Genomic DNA, 22,361 nt, shown 5'->3' with positions numbered 1-22,361 from the left:
GAGTCAGCAAGGAGAATCAACAGTTGTTTATTAAGCCTGCGGTACAGCCAAATGCACCTCTCTGGGCACTTTCAAAACAGGGCATGTACTCGGAATGCAGGTTTGAGCCGACATATAGTTTTCCACAGAGTAGGGGGGGGGGATCATTTTTCCTTGGTCATTTCTTTTAGCATTCGCATGCAAGATTATTGCAGACATTGACCATGAAGCCTGAAGCATTTGTGTTCTTTTGCAAAACCACATAACATCCTTGGCTCATCACATGTCCCTCCGCCGGCTGTCCCTAAGTTCTTGAGGGCCAAAGATGCTCCTGGAGCCTCGTCTCCCAGTGGCCGGGGCCCGGGAGACTACAATTAAAGAGAAATGCCCGGTGGCGCCCGGCGCTCTCCCACCGCCGCCAACCCCAAGTTCCCGCGCCTCCTCCCCGCTCCGCCGGCAGCGGCCTTGCCTGTCTAAGTGCACAGAATCAGCAGCGCTGACAGGTGGCCATCGATCCTCTTGCTTTAAAGTAAAATAAGTTTTATCGTGGGCGTCGGAAGCTGATACCCCGAATGAAACTCTGTGGTGCCCCGGGACTCGAACTCAAAGCTCTCTCCTTAAAACTCTTCGCCATTGCAATGACGGCAGCCAGAGAAAGGGAAAGCCGGAGAAACTGGCCGGGAGGCGTGCCTCTCTCGCTCTCTCCCATCCCCGGGCGCAGCGGCTTCCTGGAGGGCAGGAGGCGCTTGCGGGGAAGCGGCGCTGCAGGCTCCGGACCCGCCCCCTCTAATAAAGCTCCCCTCGCGGGCCATGTGGGACGGGAGCAGGAAGCGGAGGATGTGTCTCGCTGGCTGGCGCTGACTCCAGCCTCGTCTTCCCGTCGGGCGAGGAGGAGGAGGGAGCCTTCGGGGCACCGCCAGCACCACCGCCGCCGTCGGGGGCAACCATGGCCGCGGCCGGGGGCTGCTGCGCGGCCCTGTACAGTTTCCTCTTCGAGTACGACACGCCGCGGATCGTGCTCATCAAGAGCCGCAAAGTGGGGCTCATGAACCGGCTGGTCCAGCTGGCCATCCTGGCCTACGTGATCGGGTGAGCGCCGGGGAAGGCGGTCCTGGGAATGCGTGTCGGGCGCGCCCCGGGGGCTGGAGGAGTCGCCCCGTGGCTCTTCTTGGCTAGGAGGAGGGCAGCATAATTTGCTTTCAGTGCGTTTTCCAACTGGGTTTGGGTGTTGTGAGCTGGCAAAATCCAGGTGGGAAGGGCACTGGAAGTGGCTTGAAAGTGGATTATTTAGTGTTTGTGACGGGAGAGAACCGGATTCAGATTTCCTCTGGGCCACATGGCATGAAGTTCACTTGGTTATCTTGAAGAACAGAGTTTTAGTCCAGTGGGCACCTTTAAGACCCGCAAAGTTTTATTCTGGTTACAAGCTTTTGTGTGCAGGCACACTTCTCCAGACGCCTTGTTATCTTGAGCTAGCCACACCTCCTGACCTACCTTGCAGGGTCGTTGTGAGAACAACGTGAAGGTTGATTTACCCTGAGTTCCCAAGAGGAAGGATGTGTTTTTGCTACTTTTTTTAAACGTAAGAGATGACTTGTGTTCAAACAGGAGGTGCCCTTCTCTTTTTTTAAAATGGGAAGGAGGAAAAGTCACTTTACAGCTCAAAAGCTAGGAGGGAGTCACATACCCCTTTAGAAAGGCAATGAAGGTTTTGCGTGTCTGCTGTTTTGCCCCCACTGCTCCTGTTGAATGGCTGCCGGAGTTGTCACTTTTAAAGGCACAGGGCCTGCCCCGGAAGGCCCAGGCTACCCCGATCTTGTCACATCTCAGGAGCTAAGCAGTGTTGGCCTTGGTTTGTATTTGGACGGGAGACCACCAAGGCCAGTCCAGGGTCCTTCTACAGAAGCAGGCGATGGCCAACCACCTCTGAACGCCTCTTGCCTTGCAAACCCCATGATGGGTTTGCCATAATTTGGCGGAGATTTGATGGCACTTTCTACCATTCGCTCCCCGTCTTAACACCCCCCCCCTTTAAACAAGACACAAAATTCCTGTAGCTGGAAGCCTCGCCTTTACCTCTCTCCTGCTGTTAAGCTGCAGAAAGTAATTTCGTCCCGTTTTCGGAAATACAGAACCTAAGAAGAGGAGAGAGGGGAAAGTATCTTTCCTTGTACAGAGCTCAAACAGCTGTCGTGCAAATGCCCCGTGGCTAAAGGGGTAAAGTAGTCCAGAAGTAAAGAATAATCCAGATCTCAACAGAATAATCCAGATCTCAACAGAAACGGTGCATGCCACAGTTATGCAGTTATCTCCAGATCCAACTGCACAACTGGACTTCATTCTGTGGCTCACAGTTTTTTAGCCTCCAGCTCACACATTTTTGTCTTAGCTCAGGAAGGATGGGTCCAGAGCAAACTAATTTATGCAGCAGCCAAATCGCTGGCTCACAACTTTCATGCCAGCAGCTCACAAAGTAGAATTTTTGCTCACAAGATTCCACAGCTTAGAGGGAGCATTGATTGGGGGGGGGGGATACAGGTGAAGTTCTAAACAGGCAGGGTTAGAAGGATAATTCTCTGTTGCTGGTGTATTCATTGTGTAAACGTCCATACAACTGAAATTGAATAACACCTTTAAAACTGACTTGAATCAGGGTTCTTTAACTTTTCATCTACAGCTTCCCACTAAAGTATGCAACATTATCATCGAATACCCCCCCTTGTCACATTTTAAAAAATTAGGCTATAAAAACACTATTCCAGACAAGGCAGTTTTAATTGTATAGGTATTTTTATTTTCATGATATATATTTACTTCATTTGTACTTTGTCTTTCTCCCCAGTGGGGACCCAAAGGAGCTGACATTGTTTTCCTCTTTTCCGTTTTATCCTCACAACAACCCTGTGAGGTGGGTTAGACTGAGAGAGTCTGTGACTAGCCCAAGGTCACCCAGCGAGGTTCCATGGCAGGGCGGGGATTAGAACCTGGGTCTTCCACACCCTAGTCAAATGCTCTGACCACTACACAATACCATATGCACACAATACTGGGATCTGCAAAATGCTTGTGCCGAATGGCTGTCAGCCAACTCCATGACATTAGGTTTGATTCTTTTTGAAGAGTTCAGGGGAGAAATCTTGGATTTTATCCTCTGTGTGATGAGTAGTTATAAAACAACCCAGTTTGGTGTAGTGGTTAAGAGCAGCGGACTCCAATCCAGAAAAGCGAGTTTGGTTCCCCACTCCTCCACATGCAGCTGCTGGTGTGACCTTGGGTCAGTCACAAGTGCTCTCAGAGCTGTTCTCTCAAGGGCAGTTCTCGAAAGAGCTCTCAGCCCCACCTACCTCACAGGGTGTCTGTCTGTTGTGGGAAAGGAGATTGTAAGCCGCTCTGAGACTCCAAGTGAAGGGCAGGGTATAAATCCAACTCTTCTTCCTCCTCTGGTGGATTTAAGAAGCCGTTGTAATGGGGCTTCCTAAAATCCAGAATGGCCCCTGTTTGCCCTCAAAAGCTCTGAATGGGCTCCATGAAGATAAAGGGTCTAACTCCTACCATACTAAGTTTTTGTCTGCCCACCTCAGGATGGTCATTTGACAGACGGTGGCTTTCCAAGATCTCAGACAGAACAAGAGCTTTCACAACATCTCCTGCCTAGATCCTCTATTATTTTTATTTATTAAAAATTTTTATCCCGGCCAAGTCCGGCTCAGGGCAGCTTACAGATGGATAAAATTCCCATAATACAACCATAATAAAATCACATAAATACAGCATTAAAAATCAAACAAGATAAAGTGCTAGCAACATTCCTCATATTCCAATTGACTCTTCGGCCTTCTGCGAGAGATGCCAAGTTGATCCTGCAGTGTTCTCTGTGTAAGGCAGGGCGGATTTGATTTAAACCACAATTTAAGCCACTAGTCAGTAAGACTAGATTTAAGTCATGGTTTTCTACATGAAGGCTCATGTTGGCCGGCCTGAATATTTACAACCCAGATAAAGGTTTCATTTTAGTATAATAACTTTTCGGGTTCGTTTAGTTATATCAGAAGATTAATGACTGGTTATTCACCACTTGAAATAGATAATCGGGAAACCTTGACGTGCTTTGGGGCAACTGGGCTGTTGTCTCCAAGCCTCCAGCGTAGTCAGCGGTGAGGATCAGGTTCCTTAACTAAGGCTTCTGAAATTTTAATTTTTATTTTCTCTCTCTCCCTCTCGTCTTTGCAGCTGGGTGTTTGTGTGGGAAAAAGGTTACCAAGAGACAGATTCGGTCGTGAGTTCGGTAACCACCAAGGTGAAAGGACTTGCTGTGACCAACACCTCGGCGCTGGGACTCCGGGTCTGGGATGTGGCAGACTATGTGATCCCCCCTCAGGTACACTTCTTAGGGGGGGACTTCTGTGGCTTCTCTAGACCGGGGGTCCCCAGCTGCGGGTGCCTTTGGAATTCCGAGACCACCTGGTGGGTGCAGCCCCAAAATGGCTGCCTCTGGCCACAAAATGGCCGCCACAGCTTCCCCTCAGTCACCGAGTGAAGATCTTTGTGCTGGGGTGGCAGCGGCTGCCAAAGCAACATCTTTTAAAGATGTGCACAGCCAGTCAAGTCTCCAGTGGCTAGTCAGAACCCTTGCTGGGCAAAAGTCCCTCCTGGACCTGGCCGCTTCTGAAAAATATTTGATGAACGTCAGGAAAGTCACTGGTAGGCCATGCTCCTGGCATTAAAGTTGTGAGCGAGCGATTTGGCTGCTGCATCAATCAGTTTGCTCTGGAGCCCTCCTTCCTGAGCCAAGACAAAAACGGGTGAGCCGGAGGCTAAAAAACTGTGAGCTGGCTCACACCAACTCAGCTTAGAGGGCACACTGCAAGTGGTGGGTGCCATGGAGTTCACAGGCCGCATGTTGGGGACCTCTGCCCTAGAACGGCATGCTGGCAGTTCTTGTATGTGGTTGTTCGTTTTTAGCTTTCAGGCTTTCATAGAATCATAAAATCATAGTGTTGGAAGGGAACTCCAGGGTCATCTAGTCCAACCCCCCGCACAATGCAGGAAATTCACAAATACCTCCCCCCCACACACCCCCAGTGACCGCTGTTCCATGCCCAGAAGATGACAAAAAAACTCCAGGACCTCTAGCCAAACTGGCCTGGAGAAAAGCTGTTTCCTGACCCCAAAGTGGCGATCGGCATTTCCCTGGGCGGGTAAGAAAGGGCCACAAGGACTAAACACTGAGGCAACCTTTCCTTCCCTCCCTCACATGATCTCATTTCCTTTGTTATGATCTAATCCTGCCGTTGAGGCGCCCAGGGTGGCCTATATGATTTCCTGCCTTGTAATTGTCACAACAACCCTGCAAAGTAGGTTGGGCTTAACAGTGACTGGCCAAAGGATTACCCAGTGTGAGTGAGCTCCATGGCATAATGGGGATTCGAACCTGGGTCCTAGTTGGACACTCTATCTACTGGGCCACCCTGGATTTATTGTAGGTAGACTGTAAAGAGCATAGAGCTCTTAAAGGGTTGTAAGAAGATGCATATCTTGGGGGGGGGGGACAGACAGAAAAACCCTCTGGAGGTTTCCCGTTGGCAAGAGAAGGGATGGTGGGATAGATTTTTGGGGGCTCTCTCCTTCCAGGTATGGGGGGCACCTGGAGAAGGCGGCAAAGCTATGGTCTCTGCCCACGGTGGCTTTTGGCCCACAGATCCACACAACGGTTAACTGGAAGGAGAGATGAGTGGGGCAGCCGGATCCTGCTTTCTTAAACTGGCCCTTTGCTTGCTCCTGTCTTAATGTTTAACTTCCTCCTGTTTGTTCTCTTTCACGTGAGCCAGGGGGGTGGGGTGGGGAGAGCTTTTCTCCTCCTTCCTCATGTATCTGCTGAAGTGAGCTCCGGCTTCTGGAAGCTTCCGCTGGAATAAATCGCGTGAGTCTCTAGGGGGCCCCAAATGACTCCTTGATATTCTTCTAGCAGAATCTGCTTCGCGTTAGTGTTATGGACAGGGTGCTGTCTTCCGTTCCTCAGCAGGGATTTCTTTTCTTTTTAAAAAAGTCCCCTTTTTGTGTCGGTTTGCGGTGTTTTGCTCCCACCGTGCGGCATGGGGGGTGGTAATCTTTCCTTTTGCAAGGGATGGCACGGGAATGGAAGGACAATGGGAAGGTTTCCCAGCTTCCTTTGCCAGCCTCGAGGGTTAGGACACAGCATTTTTAAAAGTTAAAAAGGATAAACCTCGATTTAAACTTCAGCATAACTGGTCTGTCTGGGAGGTGTCTAGACCCAGTGCCTGAGGGACTTTGTTGCTGTCCTGCGTCTGAGGTCTGTTGAACGGGATAGCAGTTGAATGGAATACCAATTCTGCTCCCTGTCCCCAGGATCTGTCTGCTGAGCCACTCTGGTGTAGTGGTTAGGAGCGCGGACTTTAACCTGGAAGAACCGGGTTTGATTCCTCACTCCTCCACATGCAGCTGCTGGTGTGACCTTGGGTCAGTTCCAAGTTCTTTCAGAGCTGTTCTCTCACGAGTAGTTCTCAAAAGAGCTCTCTCAGCCCCACCTACCTCACAGGCAGTGTTCCCTCTAAGCTGAGTTAGTGTGAGCTAGCCCACCGTTTTTTAGCCTCCGGCTCACCCATTTTTGTCTTAGCTCAGGAAGGATGGCTCCAGAGCTAACTAATTTATGCAGTAGCCAAATCGCTCACTCACAACTTTAGTGCCAGTAGCTCACAAAGTCGAGTTTTTGATCACAAGACTCCACGGCTTAGAGGGCACATTGCTCACAGGGTGCCTGTTGGGGAGAAAAGGGAAAGGAGATTGTAAGCTGCTCTGAGACTCCGCTGGGTAGTGAAGGGCGGGGTATAAATCCAATCTCTTCTTCTACTTCTTTATTGCCTGCAGGTATTGGGTACTCCTGGTTTTCTCCTGCTTCAGCCCTTATAAAACAACATAAATGAGATTGGGAGTGGGAGTGGGGAGTGCAGTTGGAGACAATCTGGTCTTCTCTGCTTCTGTTGTCATTGAATCAATCTTCCTCCCCATGTGACAAGGATGTTGGTCTTTCTTGCAATACTGGGGTTGTTCCAACTTCTGCATTTGGCTTCCACTTTAGCCGTAACACGAGAAGCTGTTAGACAAATGTTTGGTTGGGTGGGTCAAGTCCCTCTTCTTCCTTCTGCAAATCTCCTCTCGACCCATCCTGCCCCACAAACCTTCAAACCTCTGCAGCCTGTTTGTTCTCCTGCCTGCCGACGGCGCATTACTACACTTGACCTGCACCCTTTACTGGCATCGCTTATTCCTGCTTGAACTGACTATCTCGTGGCTTTGCAGGAACCACACTGCTTGTCAACAGTCTGCCGCTGACACCGTCGCTCTCAGCTGTTAGAATGCAGGGTGACATACAGGCGGTGTGTGGGCAATTGAAGTACATCATGCTTATTTGGGTAGGAGAAGTGGGAACTACTGAGGGCGCCTGGGTTTTGGACACTGTGGTGACGAACACACACACAACACACACACACACTAAATAATTGACTTTCAATCTGCTTTTAATGCACTTTCCAACTGGATGTTGCCAGTTCACACAGTAAAATCCAGTTGGAAAGTGCATTGAAAGTGGATTTTTTAGTGTGTGTGATCGCAGCCTGTGTGACCCAAACTGTTGGATTGGATGGGCTGTTGGCCCAATCCAACATGGCTTCTCTTATGTTCTTAAGCCAGTTTGGTGTAGTGGTTAAGTGCGTGGACTCTAATCTGGGAGAACCGGGTTTGATTCCCCACTCCTCCACTTGCAGCTGCTGGATGACCTTGGGCTGCCATAGTTCTGTCAGAGCTGTCCTTGAAAAAGAGCCGTTCTGGAGAGAGCTCTCTCAGCCCCACCTACCTCACAGGGTGTCTGTTGTGGGGAGGGGAAGGGAAAGGAGTTTGTAAGCCGCTCTGAGGCTCCGAGTGAAGGGCGGGGTAGAAATCCAATTTCTTCTTCTTCAATCTCCTTGCCATGTGTAAACTCATCACTGTTTCTGTGCCGTATGTAGGGTGAAAATGCCGTCTTCGTTATGACCAACCTGATCATCACGTTGAATCAGACACAGGGGCACTGTCCAGAGGTATGCCTCATCAATAAGGGTCTCCGTCTTTAGAGTTCATTTAGTGTCTCCCTGCCCTGAGATTCTGAAGTGGAGCTCCCAACCATTCAGAGCCTGTGGGGACCTTTGGAATTCTGACATGACACGGTCGGCACACCCACAAAACTGCTGCCATGACATAGCTGCCGCAGGAGGCAAAGCCAGCCACAAGCGTATCTTCAGTCACGCAGTGAAGATCCTTCTGTTGTGGTAGCAGCTGCTGCCAAAGCAACGTTTTTAAAAATCTTCTCAGCCAGTCAGAAGCCTTGCTGGGCAAAAGCCCTGCCTGGCCCTGCCATTTCCTAAAAACACTTGGTGGGCATCAGAAAAGGTTTCGGTGGGCACTGTGGTGTTTTGGTTGAGCATTTTGGTGCTGGCGACCAGTGTTGCCTCTCAGCTGAGTTAGTGTGAGCGAGCTCACAATTTTTTAGCCTCCAGCTCACGCATTTTTGCCTTCGCTCAGGAAGGATGGCTCCAGAGCCAACTAATTTATGCAGTAGCCAAATGGCTCGCTCACAGCTTTAAGGCCAGTAGCCCACAAAGTAGAATTTTTGCTCACAAGACTCCACAGCTTAGAGCAGGGGTGTCAAACATGCGTCCCGGGGGCCAGATTAGGCCCCCGGAGGGCTTCTATCAGGCCCACAGTGGAACCAGCTGTCTTCTGCTTCTTCCAGTTCTGCTGCTGCGTCATTGTAGGTTTGCAGCTTACAGATACACTCCTGAACAGCATACTCAAGATTGCAACAGCGAAGACATTTTGATGCGATAATTCAGAGCAAGAGGTGTAGTTATCAGACACTGTTAAATAAACAAAATATTGCAAGAGTGCTAATGTTTTAAGCATGTTTTTATTTTAAGTTAAAAAACCCCTTTGTTTGTGTCCTTTATGAAGTTTATATCTCCGCTACCTGGCATTACATTTTATGACACACATGGCCTGGCCCAACAAGGTCTCAGTTATGTCAGATCTGGCCCTCGTAACAAATGAGTTCGACACCCCTGGTTTAGAGGGAGCATTGCTGGTGACCTCTGCAGGGCTGGAAGTCGAGTGTGTAATTAGCAGGCCCTGTTTTGGATCCTGCTCGTGGAGTTTAAAAAAACGGAAATCCAGGCAGTTCTGAAATAACTTTTTCCCTGTGTGCCTCTGCACGAGCCGATTCAAAAGTGGAGGTCAGTGGAATATCCGAAGAGGCCTTTGTGTTTGTGTTTGTGTGTGTGTGTGTGTGTGTGGGGGGGGTGTTCAGTGTATTTTAGGCATTGGCTACCCACAGTTTTTCCTCTTGTAGTTTCCAGATAAGACGACCGTGTGCTCCTCCGATAAGAACTGCACGGAAGGGTTTATCAGCACTCACAGCAACGGTAAGCCTTGTCTCTTTAGATGAAAAGCGGGGGCCCGTCTTTTGTTCAGCTTTTCTTTGTAGCAGTTCTGTCATATTCGGAATAAATTCTCGGTATGAATTAGAGATGTGAAGACCTGGGAAAAAACCGGAAAAATTAGGGGGGAAACCGTGTTTTCCCCCCCGTTTTTTCCCTGAAGCCTTTTTTGTTTTTTTCCGAACAATTGGAAAAATTGAGAAAAGAAAAGAAAAAAAAATGATTCTGGAGCGTTTTATTTTAACATGATGAATAAAATATTTTAAGACATTTCTAAAAATATATATATATGGTATCAGATTGATCTAATTTCTGTGCACTGAGGACAAGCAAGTCCTAGGTTACAAACTGAACTCTCCAATGCAAGAACAAGATGCATTTCTTGCTTTAGGAGGTGCTATTGTCAGAAGAAAATAAAAAGGTTTCAGTTTTGTTTTTGCATGTGGGTGGGTATTCTGTTCATAATAATTGTTTGGATACACTATATTTTTAATATGCTAGTTGTGATAATTTCATGCCATGTAAAAATGCCCATAGTCATATTTTATGTTCCTAAAGTAACAGAATGACTTTCAATTAGAAAAGACAAAAGAAATGCTAATGTAGCATTTTTTTGAATTTTTCCTAAAAGTTCAGTTTCCCCCCCAAAAAAACTGGGGAAAAACCGGGGTTTTTTCCGAGCTTCAAAATTTCCGGAAATTTTACATCTCTGGTATGAATCTAGAGCAGGAGTCCCCAACCTCTGAGCCTGCGGGCACCTTTGGGGTCCTGTCACAGTGTGGTGGGCGCAGACACAAAATGGCTGCCACAGTATAGCTGATGTGAGAGGCAGGGTCAGTGATAAAATGGCCGCCGAGGCTGGCCTTCAGTCACACAGTGAAGATCCTTGTGCTGTGGTGACTGCTGGTGCCGAAGTGATATTTTAAAAAGTCTGCCTAGCCAATCAGAAGCTTTGCTCGGTGCAAAGCCCCCATGGCCACACCCACTTTTACTTGGGTGCCAGGAATGAAGAAGAAGAGGAGGAGATTGGATTTATACCCTGCCCTTCACTCGGAGTCTCAGAGCGGCTTACCATCTCCTTTCCCTCCCCCTCCCCACAACAGACACCCTGTGAGGTAGGTGGGGCTGAGAGAGCTCTTTCGAGGACTGCTCCTGAGAGAACAGCTCTGAGGGAACTTGTGACTGACCCACAGTAACACCAGCATCTGCATGTGGAGGAGTGGGGAATCAAACCCGGTTCTCCCAGATTAGAGTCCGCGCTCCTAACCACTTAGAGTTGCCAAGTCTTGCCATGTTAAAAGCTGGGAAGTCCAGGGCTGTCTCCGGCATACGCGCGCCGCGATGGCGGCACCCGAAAGTGATATCATCACGTTGGGGTGGTACCACTACCATTTGAGGGAAAACTATAGAGTTTTCCCTCAAATGCTAGAGCGCCCCCCGGCAACGTGACCAATGTGATGACATCACTTCCGGGTGACGCAATCGCGCTGCGCTTGTCACCGCGTGCCCGGCACTTTGTGGGTGGGGTTCCCCCCAGCGGCCCAATCCGGGCCGACGGGTTAGGGACCTATCGAGCGGGGGTTCCTCCGCCCCCCGGGGGACCTGGCAACCCTGTAACCACTACACCAAACTGGCTCCCATGGGCACCAGGTTGGCGACCCCTGTCCTAGTGCTTTAGAGTGTTCGGAGCACGTAATATGCAATCGATCCACGTGTACATCTTGTTTTAAAAATATCTTCTTACGTTCTCACAGAAGATCCTTGTGCTGTGGTGGCAGCTGCTGCCGAGGCAAAGTTTTTAAAAATGTGCACAGCCAATCAAAGCCCTGATTAGCAAAAGCCCCACCCATTTCCTGAAAACACTTGATGGGCGCCAGGGAAAGGTGTTGGCAGGTGCCATGACGCCCACGGGCGTGATGCTGGGGCCCCCTGCGCTAGGGAAACGTCATAGGTCCGCTTGCAGGGTTGTTGTGTCTCGGTGAGGGCTGCCAGACCTCAGGGTGGGGGGCAGAGGAGATGCCCAGGTCCCGTTGCCACTGCCACCAAGAGCCACCTTGGGGTAGTGGTTAAGAGTGGTGGACTCTAATCTGGAGAACCGGGTTTGATTCCCTACTCCTCCACGTGCAGCTGTCTGGGTGACTTTGGGTCAGTCACAAGTTCTCTCAGAGTTGTTCCCTCAGGAGCAGTTCTCTCAGAGCTCTCTCAGCCCCACCTACCTCACAGGGTGTCTGTAGTGGGGAGAGGAAGGGAAAGGAGATAGTAAGCCGCTTCAAGACTCTGTCGGGTAATGAACAACAGGGTATGAAACCTTCTTCGGTTTGGGATAGTGGTTAAGAGCAGTGGACTCTAATCTGGAGAGCTGGGTTTGATTCCCCATCTCCTCCTCCACATGGAGCCAGCTGGGTGACCTTGGGTCAGTCACCGTTCTTTCAGAGCTGTCTCAGCCCCACCTGCCTCACACGGTGTCTGTTGTGGGGAGAGGAAGGGAAGGCATTCGTAAGCCATTCTGAGACTCCTTCGGGTAATGAAGAGCAGGGTATAAAACCGCTTCTTATAGTGGTGGCAGGAGAAAAATGTTTTAAAAATGCCACCTTCTGTACTTGACCAGAAGTGACACAGAGTAGCTCTAAGAATTGATGGAAACGGTATATTTTCCCCCCTGCAAGGCTGTGCCCCCCCAAACTCTTCCACCAGTTGCCTGGCAACCGTAGCCTCAGCCCACTGCAATCTGGAAATTTACCAATCTCAGTGGGCCTCGGTCCCCAGAAATTAGCCTCCCTTAGTAACGGCTTTGTTGTATCCCTACAGGGATTCAGACTGGGAGATGCGTAGTGAACAAAGGCCATAGTAAAACTTGTGAGATCTTTGGGTGGTGTCCTGTGGAGGACGACGAAAATGTACCCAGGTGAGTGAAACCAGTTGATAGAATTGAGAGTGATTCTGAAATGTGCCCCGGGGGTGGCGAGGACTAAAGACTCCGTGTACTTGTCTGTCTTCCCCCAGTCTTCCTCTGTAAGGTTGACTGTTGTTCACTGCCACAGGAAGTGGTGGCAGCTACAAGTATAGCCAGCTTCAAGAGGGGATTGGATAAACCTATGGAGCAGAGGTCCATCAGTGGCTATTAGCCACAAGGTATAGAGGGAACACTCTGCCTGGGGCAAGGGATGCTCTGTATTCTTGGTGCTTGGGGGGCAAGGTGGGAGGGCTTCTAGTGTCCTGGTCCCACTGCTGGACCTCCTGATGGCACTTGGTATTTTTGGCCCCTGTGTGACACAGAGTGTTGGACTGGATGGGCCATTGGCCTGATCCAACATGGCTTCTCTTATGTTCTTATGTGTGGGGCAGTGATGTTTTGTATTCTTGGTGCTTGGGGGGGGGCAACAGTGGGAGGGCTTCTAGAGTTGTGGCCCTGCTGGTGGACCTCCTAAGGGCACCTGGGTCTTGGCCACTGTGTGACACAGAGTGTTGGACTGGAAGCACCACTGGTCTGAACCAACATGGCTTCTCTTAGGTTCTTATGTGTTCTGTACTCTTGGTGTTGAGAGGCAACAGTGGGAGGGTTTCTGGAGTTCTGGCCCTGCTTTTGTGCCTCCTGAGGGCACCTGGGTTTTGGCCACTGTGTGACACAGAGTAATATGAGTGGGTGTCAAAGTGGCAAATAGGGCTCAGTGTGGCCAAGTGCGAAGTGATGCACATTGGGGCCAAAAATCCTCACTATAAATACACGTTGATGGGGTCCAAACTGGCAGAGACTGACCAAGAGAGAGATATTGGAGTCATAGTAGATAACTCATTGAAAATGTTGAAACAGTGTGCAACTGCAATAAAAAAGGCTAACACTGTGCTGGGGATTATTAGGAAGGGAATTGAAAACAAATCAGCCAGTATCATAATGCCCCTGTATAAATCGATGGTGCAACCTCATTTGGAATACTGTGTGCAATTCTGGTCACCACACCTCAGAAAGGATATTATAGCATTGGAAAAAGTGCAGAAGAGGGCAACTAGAATGATAAAAGGGTTGGAACACTTTCCCTATGAAGAAAGGTTGAAGCACTTGGGGTTCTTTAGCTTGGAAAAAACGATGTCTGAGGGGTGACATGATCGAGGTTTACAAGATTATGCATGGGATAGAGGAGGTAGAGAAAGAGGTACTTTTCTCCCTTTCTCACAATGCAAGAACTCGTGGGCACTCCATGAAATTGCTGAGCAGTCGGGTTAGAACAGATAAAGGGAAGTAATAGATAGGAACTCTCAGGCTGGGGCAAGTGGTGCACTGTATTCTTAGGCTGGGGGAGGGAACAGTGGGAGGGCTTCTAGTGTCCTGACGCCACTGCTGGAGCTCCTGATGGCACCTGGTATTTTTGGCCACTGTGTGACACAGAGTGTTGGACTGGATGGGCCACTGGCCTGATCTAACATTGGCTTCTCTTATGTTCTTATGTGAGATTATGCTGCATTGCTTCTCGGTCACTCTCTCTACCTGGAGAATTCCAACATGGGAACAAACGCTAAAACCTGCAGGCCGCAGGAGCTCTCTTGGCTAGTAATGGCAGCCGCTCTCTTTGGTTTTTCTCCCTTCTCCCCCCCAATCCTCCTAGGCCTGCTTTCCTCCAGGGAGCTGAAAACTTCACCCTGCTGGTCAAGAACAACATCTGGTATCCCAAGTTCAGCTTCACAAAGTACGTACCCTCCACTAAACTCTCTGGGGCGGCGGGGGGGGGGGAGTCTCTGGTGGGCCAGTTTGTTGTCGTGATTAAGTGTGCAGACTCTAATCTGGGAGAACCAGTTCTGATTCCCCACGCCTCCACTCTCAGCTGGTGGATGACCTTGGGCAGGCCATAGTTCTGTCAGAGCTGTCGTTGAAAAAGAGCTCTCTCAGCCCCGCTTACCTCACAGGGTGAGGTAATAAGACAAACAACATTTGTGGCAGGGTTGTTCAGATCAGGGTAGTTCGGGAGCCCCCAGCTCCTGCCAACTTAGCATTTCGAAAGCAAGAAATTGCAAGTAGAGAAATGGGTACCGCTTTGGTGGGAAGGTAACAGCGTTCCATGCGCCTCGGCGTCTAGTCATGCCGGCCACATGATCATGGAAATGTCTTCAGACAGCGCTGGCTCTTCGGCTTGGAAACAGAGATGAGCACCGCACCCCTAGAGTTGGATTCGACTGGCTTTCGAGCAAGGGAACCCTTTACCTTTTTAGTTCAGACCTGAAGAGGTGAGCAGTGACTCACGAAAGCTCATAAGCTGTGTCAAGAGAAAGTGTCTTCTCTATATCGATCAATCTGACCGTTAAGTGTCACCCTTTGCTCTGTGGTAGGATCTCAAGGCAAATGGCCCTTTTCCTGTTTGTACCATCTAAGCAGGAAGAATAACAATGGCTCAAGCCAAAAAGGGTTATCAGCTGCACATCAAAGTGCACCGCTTAACTAGAGACCCCGTGGCTCCAGCTCTGGGGGATTGTGTGCACAAACAAATAGTGCAATTTGTTTTAAATTCTTGTTCTTAGCTGTTTTTCTTTTAACTTGTTTACTGATGTACTTTTATTGTGATGCCAAATGGTCCTGTGATCTGCACGGAGCCCACTTGTGGGGAGGGTGGAATAGAAGTTCAAAAAAAGAACTCAATTGATAAATAAACTATTCTTATTTATTTATTTATTTGTTAGACTTTTACTATTCTTATTTGTTTGTTTGTTAGACTTTTACCCCGCCCTCCCGCCGAAGCGGCTCAGGGCGGCTTACAATAGTTAAAAACCAGTATACAATTAATAAAATATCGAGTCTATAACAATACAATCGATAAAACGTCAAAATACAACTTATTAAATTTAAGATTAAGATGTGGCGGCCATCTGTTACGGAGTGCTAGTAATGTGGAGCTCGGTCTTTACCGCTCTACGGAATTGTTGTTTGCATCAAAGATGCTCCCTTCCATACTGGGAACTATAGGATCCCTCCAGCTTTTGAACCATGAGGGAGAGAATGAGCACATGATTTGTTTTGCAGACAGAACCTTGGTGCAGGCATCATCCAGCAGTCTTTAATAAGCAACACCAAAAAAGAGGTGGTTGCTTCTCAGTTGGGCTACCACCTGCGTCTCAAATTGAGCTGCTTAACCGCTCTCAGGTGGGCCAAGGGGGCAGTTGTCCAGTTGCCCTATGAAATGACGCCAGACAGAGGAGTAGAGGTAGGAGGTTTGTGCCCCCATGCACGTTGGCACGCCTCAGGGAGACCTTTTCCCAGGTCTGATTCTACCATCGGGAAAAGGGGGCCAGGAATCTCGCATTGCACCAGCCTAAGCGCTAGCTTGGTATAGTGGTTAGGAGCGCAGACTCTAATCTTGGGAGAACCGGGTTTGATTCCCCACTCCTTCACTTGCAGCTGCTGGTGTGAGCTTGGGTCAGTCACAAGTTCTCTCAGAGCTGTTCTCTCAAGAGTGGTTTTCAAAAGAGCTCTCTCAGCCCCACCTTCCGCACAGGGTGTCTGTTGTGGGGAAGGTAAAGGGGGATCAAACCCAGTTTTCCCAGATTAGATTCCACGCTCTTATCCAGTAAACCAATTGGCTCTCGAAGAAGCTGTCAGGTTTGTTTGAAAAAATCTGGCAAGAGGATGAATTTGTAACCCTGACCAAATCGTAATTTCATACTAATGGTCGATTTAAGGTGGGGGGAAAGAGGGAGAGAGCTGCCAGATTTTGGTGTGTGTGGGGGTGTTTCAGTTGTGCCTGGTTCATAATTTAACCCATACTTCAGGGGCCAGTTTTCTTTGGGGTGAGGTTGCAGTGGGTGGCCTGTCTCAGCATTGACTAAAATACTTGGGGGGGTCTTTCTCGCTCATCCTAACCCTGAAATCTTTTCCTCCCTTCCCTCCTCTAGGCGAAACATTCTCCCCACCATCAACAAAACATATCTCCAGTCTTGCAAGTACCACCCCAAAACTGATCCCTTTTGCCCGATTTTCCGCCTCCGCGATATGGTGGATGCCGCTGGGCAGGACTTCCAAGAGATGGCGGTTGAGGTTGGTGAGGCGGAATGGGTGGATGGGCCGTACCTGCAGCTAACCCTTCCTCCCAAAGAAAGGAGGGCAGCGTTTAGTGTTTAGAGCTGGTGTTTCTAGAAACATCTTTGTTTCTACACCAGGATCCGTAAAAAGATTCCACAAACCGCATAATGAAAATACCTATTAATGAGTCTTTCAAACGGAGTCCTCAATTTTGAAATATAAAAGAGAAAAATGTAGAAGCCTTGAAATATAGTCTTTTTTTAATTCATAAGAACATAAGAGAAGCCAATGTTGGGTCAGGCCAGTGGCCCATCCAGTCCAACACTCTGTCACACAGTGGCCAAAAATACCAGGTGCCATAAGGAGGTCCAGCAGGGCGGCAGGGCACTAGAAGCCCCCCCACTGTTGACCCCCCCAAGCACCAAGAAGACAGAGCATCCCTTGCCCCAGCCTGAGAGTTCCTATCTATACCTTGTGGCTAAGAGCCACTGATGGACCTCTGCTCCATATCCATACATTCACAATTTATTAATTTCTCTAGTGAACAATAATACAGGTTACTGACCTTATTTTCCATCAATCTATTTATCCATCAATTCACCCTCAAAATTCTTAATAATAGAAAGTGCTCTCAAACTAATCCACTAACTTCTGTTATCCCTAATTTGTAACCAAGAGTTACTTCCTATTCTGATTCCTATTCTCTTATCACACCGGTTCAATATGATTCCATTCCAGAAGCCCTAATATTCTTAACAGATGGCTGCTAAATGGAGCCTCCAGGGTCTGAGGCAGTCTATCACTGAGTACCATTGCTGGAAGGCAACAACACGAGAAGCCTTTTGCCTTCCATGCCCTGCTTCTGGCTTGTCTGCTGATGGGAAAAGAGGCAAATGGAGCAGACAGACCTACCTTTAGGTCCAGCGGGGCTGTTCTTCTGTTCTTGACTATCGCTTCTGCAATGCTTAATTCTTTCCAAGAGGCTTGCAACAAAAGAAGCAAACAGTGCAAAGAGACCCAGTTTTTGGAGGAAGCGGGATTGCTTGTAGGGAGCACTCTTCTTTGTAAAAAGGTTCTGTTTCCCCAAATAGTTAATAGTTCCTTACATCTAGCATGCCCCCCTCCCCCCTCCCCCCCGGCAGTGTACATTCATTTACTTAGAGGTGTCGAGAGGTGTCGAACTCATTTGTTATGAGAGCCGGATCTGACATAAATGTGTCATTTCAGAATGAAAACGTCTGAAGTAGTTGTAACACGAAATGAATCTGGTTAAGCCCGGGGTCTCTGTTCTGGGAGAACCGGGTTTGATTCCCCACTCCTCCACTTGCAGCTGCTGGTGTGACCTTAGGGAAGCCATAGTTCTGTCAGAGCTGATCTCTCAAGGGCAGTTCTGGAAAGAGTTCTCTCAGCCCCGCCTACCTCACAGGGAGTCTGTTGTGGGGAGGGGAAGGGAAAGGAGTTTGTAAGCTGCTCTGAGTGAAGGGCGGGGTATAAACCCAATCTCCTCCTCCTCCTCTTCTTCTTCTTCTTTGGTGTAGCCAGTTTGGTGTAGTGGTTAAGTGCACGGACTCTAATCTGGGAGAACCGGGTTTGATTCCCCGCGCCTCCACTCGCAGCTGCTGGATGACCTTGGGCAAGCCATAGTTCTGTCAGAGCTGTTCTCTCAAGGGCAGTTCTGGAAAGAGTTCTCTCAGCCCCATCTACCTCACAGGGAGTCTGTTGTGGGGAGGGGAAGGGAAAGGAGTTTGTAAGCCGCTCTGGGACTCCGAGTGAAGGGCGGGGTATCCCGATCCCAGACTCTAATCTGGGAGAACTGGGTTTGATTCCCCACTCCTCCACTCATACCTGCTGGATGACCTTGGGCAAGCCATAGTTCTGTCAGAGCTGTTCTCTCAAGGGCAGTTCTGGAAAGAGTTCTCTCAGCCCCATCTACCTCACAGGGAGTCTGTTGTGGGGAGGGGAAGGGAAAGGAGTTTGTAAGCCGCTCTGGGACTCCGAGTGAAGGGCGGGGTATAAATCCAATCTTTTCTTCTTCTCCAGTGTCCTTCATAGCAGGCTACTCTGCATCTGCGTTGCCCTCCACCCTGTTCCAAGGGCCACAGCAGTGCCCCAACCCCCAAACCAACATCCTTTCTTGTAGAGAGTCAGCGTGGTGTAGTGGTTAAGTGTGGCGGACTCTGATCTGGAGAACCGGGTTTGATTCCCCACGCCTCCGCCACAGGAAGTCTGCTGGGTGGCTTTGGGCCAGTCACAGTTCTGTCAGCACTCTCAGCCCCACCTACGTGCCTGTTGTGGGGAGAGGAAGGGAAGGTGATTGTAAGCCGCTTTGACTCTCCTTGAGGCAGAGAAAAACGGGGTATAAGAACCAACTGTTCTTCTCCTAGCAACATCTGGAACCTCCCAAACCCAACATCACCCAAAGCCCCTTTTAAAATTCTACCCACCCCCAAAAAAACCCCAACCCTGTTTTGACTCTCCTTCTGAAGGATCAGTGGAATGGTACCAGATGAACCTTCATGGGCGTGAGGGACTTCCAGTGTCCTGGTACCACCACCCAAAAGGCCCTCCAGTGGCATTGCACAGAGCAGAGATTCAGCAGAGGACTTTGGTATAGGCGGGCCGTCAGGCAGCCCTGTTTGTAATTTAATTTAACTGTCCCGGATGCTGGGGCTGGGAATGTTTTCTTCTGGATTTAACGCAAACGCCTGGCTGCATCTTGTGCAGGGCGGCGTGATGGGGCTGCAAATCAACTGGGACTGTGACCTGGACAAACCTGCTTCTCGCTGTGTGCCAAAGTACAGCTTCCGACGCATTGACAACAAGGATTCTTCCCACACTGTCTCTCCAGGGTACAATTTCAGGTCAGACGACAGGATAACCCCATCCATAGACATTTGGTGGTGACGTGTCTCTCATTTTCACACATTCTGGGAATAACAGGATTCAGGTATTCTGTTGGAAGCAAGTCTCTAGACCTGACTGTTGCAAAAAAGATAATGGGGTTGGCTGCAGTGTTCCCTCTAAGCTGAGTTAGTGTGAGCTAGCTCACAGTTTTTTAGCCTCGGGCTCACACATTTTTGCCTTCGCCCAGGAAGGAGGGCTCCAGAGCAAACTGATTCATGCAGCAGCCAAATCGCTCGCTCACAACTTTAATGCCAGTAGATCACAGAGTTACTGATGCTGGGAAAGATTGAAGGTCAAAGAAGACGGGGAGGGCAAAGGATGAGATGGTTAGACAGTGTCATAGATGCAACGAACATGAAATTGAGCCAACTTCAGAGGACGGCGGAAGACAGGAGGGCCTGGCGTGACCTGGTCCATGGGGTCGTGAAGAGTCGGACTCGACTGTGCGACTGAACAACAACACAGAGTAGAATCTTTGCTCACAAGACTCCGCAGCTTAGAGGGAGCGTTGGTTGGCTGTCATGTTGCAGATAAGTGACGATGAACCTCTTAGGGTTTTTCAAGACAAACAGAGGTGGTTTGTTATTGCCTGGCTCTGCGTAGCAGCCTTGGACTTCCTCATCAGTCTCCCATCCAAGACCTAACCAGGTCCTACCCTGCTTAGCTTGGGCCCTCTGGCTCAAGGCAAAAGACATGCAGAGGTGGTTCACCATTGCCTGCCTTTGTGTACCAGTCCTGGTCTCTCATCCAAGTCCTAACCAGGACCGACCCTACTTAGCTTCCAAGACCTGATGAGATCAGGTTACTTTGGGCCATCCAGGTCTGTAAGTAGAATTAGGGCTATTTTTGGGGAGGAATGCACAGGAACGGAGTTACGGCTGGCTCCCAAGTTGGCCACGCCCAGCAGGAACTCATTAGCATAATAGGCCACGCCCAACAGCAGAAACGCATTCGGATTGGCTACAATTAGGGGTGTGTGGCCTAACATGCAAAAAGCCCTGGGTTTTGACAACAAACAAGGTAAAGAGAATAAGAAGCAAAAGGTGGGTGTGGCTGGATGACCACACTTCTGGTAACATGGGGGTGTGGCCTAATAGGCAAATGAGCTGTGCGGTCAGGGGTGTGGCCTAATATGCTAATGAGTCCCTGCTGTTGGGTGTGGCCTATTATGCTAATGAGTCCCTGCTGGGCTTTTTCTACAAAAAAAAGCCCTGAGTAGAATACTGTATGCAAATGTTTGTTAACACATCTTTCTTGATGCAGCGTTTTGGGCTCTCGTGTGGGTTTTCTTTTTTCTTGAGGGCTTAATGTATACACACCCTGGACGTAGACAGGGAGACGTCTGTGCCGAGACACGGTTTTTGTGAACAGATCTGAAACCCAGGTTCGGTGAGAGCAGTGGTGAATGAGCCAGTCTCGCCTGATCATGTCAGATCTCAGACGTTCAGCCGGGCGGGGCCTGGTTCGTGTTTGGAAGGGAGACGGCCAAGGAAGACCAGGGTCGTGACGCAGAGGCAGGCGGTGGCAAACCGCCTCTGTTTGTTTCTCGCCTTGAAAATCCGACGGGGCTGCTGTTCAAGTGGGTGTGACTTGATGGCACCGCCAGTGATAAAGGAGGCGGGATCGTCTCTAGTTGGGTTTTCTGACTGTGTCTTGAGGAGGCTTCTTGGCAGCTCCTTGGGATTTATTTTTTTTATGAAGCGATCTGGGAGGCAGGTGAGCTTCCCTGAAAGACACAAAAGCTCGGGAAGTGTCCCGGGGCATGCTCTGGGGCCTGCATGAGCCCTGTGTCCAGTTTGGTGTAGTGGTTAAGTGCTTGGACTCTAATCTTGGGAGAACCGGGTTTCATTCCCCACTCCTCCACATGCAGCTGCTGGTGTGACCTTGGGTCAGTCACAGGTTCTCTCAGAGCTGTTCTCTCAAGGGCAGTTTCTGTCAGAGCTCTCTCAGCCCCGCCTAAGTTTGATTCTTTTTGAAGAGTTCAGGGGAGAAATCTTGGATTTTATCCTCTGGGTGGTGAGTAGTTATAAAACAGCCCAGTTTGGTGTAGTGGTTAAGAGCAGCGGACTCTAATCCGGAAAACCGGGTTTGGTTCCCCACTCCTCCACATGCAGCTGCTGGTGTGACCTTGGGTCAGTCACAAGTGCTCTCAGAGCTGTTCTCTCAAGGGCAGTTTCTGTCAGAGCTCTCTCAGCCCCACCTACCTCACAGGGTGTCTGTTTGTGGGGAGGGGAAGGGAAAGGAGATTGTAAGCCGCTCTGAGACTCCAAGTGAAGGGTGGGGTATAAATCCAATCTCTTCTTCTGCTGCTGTGTGTAGCCAGTGTCTCCACCACGAAACATGCCCCAGGATTCTCAGGTGCACTTCAGCACATCTGGAGTTCCCACATTGTCTTATGGATAACGGATACCCTGAAGATGTAGCTAGTTTAACAGCCACTGATTTGCACCACTTTACATAGTGTACAGGTCTGGTGGGGCAGTCCAGCTAGCTTCATAACCAGCGAATCTCTTTTTTTGTGTGTTTTTTTGTTTTGTTTTGTTTTCTCTCTTCAGGTTTGCAAAGTATTACCAGACCCCTGAGGGAGTAGAGACCCGGACGCTCATTAAGGCTTACGGCATCCGCTTTGACATCATGGTCTTCGGGAAGGTAGCTGCCCTAGCGACAAATACATAGAAGTGGGGCTGGCTGCTGAGAGAGCCAGTTTGGTGTAGGGGTGTGCAAAAAAAAAAAATTCGGAAAAATTCGGATTCGGGTTTACTGGACCCGAATTTTTTCGGGAAACCCGAAAAAACCCGAATATCTATATCGGTAAAGCATAGTTATCCGAAATTTTTCGGAAAACCCAATTCGGGTCCATTATAACCAATGGGGCCATTGAAGTCAATAGCAAAAATCCTCTTGAAACTTTGTGGGGGGCTGGGGGGGAGGGGGTTTGGGGTAGAGGCTCCAAACTTGGAGCGTGCTTACTGGAACCTCTCCCCAACATA

General features: G+C 49.4%; 1 protein-coding gene across 1 annotated transcript in view; it reads left to right on the top strand.

The window, feature by feature from the left end:
* Positions 1-811: 811 nt before the first annotated feature.
* P2RX4 (purinergic receptor P2X, ligand gated ion channel, 4) overlaps positions 812-22,361 on the top strand; it is a 28,119-nt gene continuing 6,569 nt past the window's right edge. Inside the window, exons 1-9 of the mRNA XM_015417706.1 lie at positions 812-1,068; positions 4,210-4,357; positions 8,001-8,072; positions 9,377-9,449; positions 12,273-12,369; positions 14,066-14,146; positions 16,341-16,482; positions 19,192-19,328; positions 21,927-22,020. Coding sequence (XP_015273192.1) covers positions 926-1,068; positions 4,210-4,357; positions 8,001-8,072; positions 9,377-9,449; positions 12,273-12,369; positions 14,066-14,146; positions 16,341-16,482; positions 19,192-19,328; positions 21,927-22,020 — 987 coding nt within the window. The 5' untranslated portion in view covers positions 812-925. The remainder of the gene's footprint in view (positions 1,069-4,209; positions 4,358-8,000; positions 8,073-9,376; positions 9,450-12,272; positions 12,370-14,065; positions 14,147-16,340; positions 16,483-19,191; positions 19,329-21,926; positions 22,021-22,361) is intronic.

The sequence above is a fragment of the Gekko japonicus genome, unplaced genomic scaffold, assembly GCF_001447785.1.
Source record: "Gekko japonicus isolate JY-2015 unplaced genomic scaffold, Gekko_japonicus_V1.1 scaffold64, whole genome shotgun sequence".
Classification (NCBI taxonomy): Eukaryota; Metazoa; Chordata; class Lepidosauria; order Squamata; family Gekkonidae; genus Gekko; species Gekko japonicus.
Note: the sequence above shows the minus strand (reverse complement) of the source record. Positions and strands in the feature narration are given on the sequence as shown.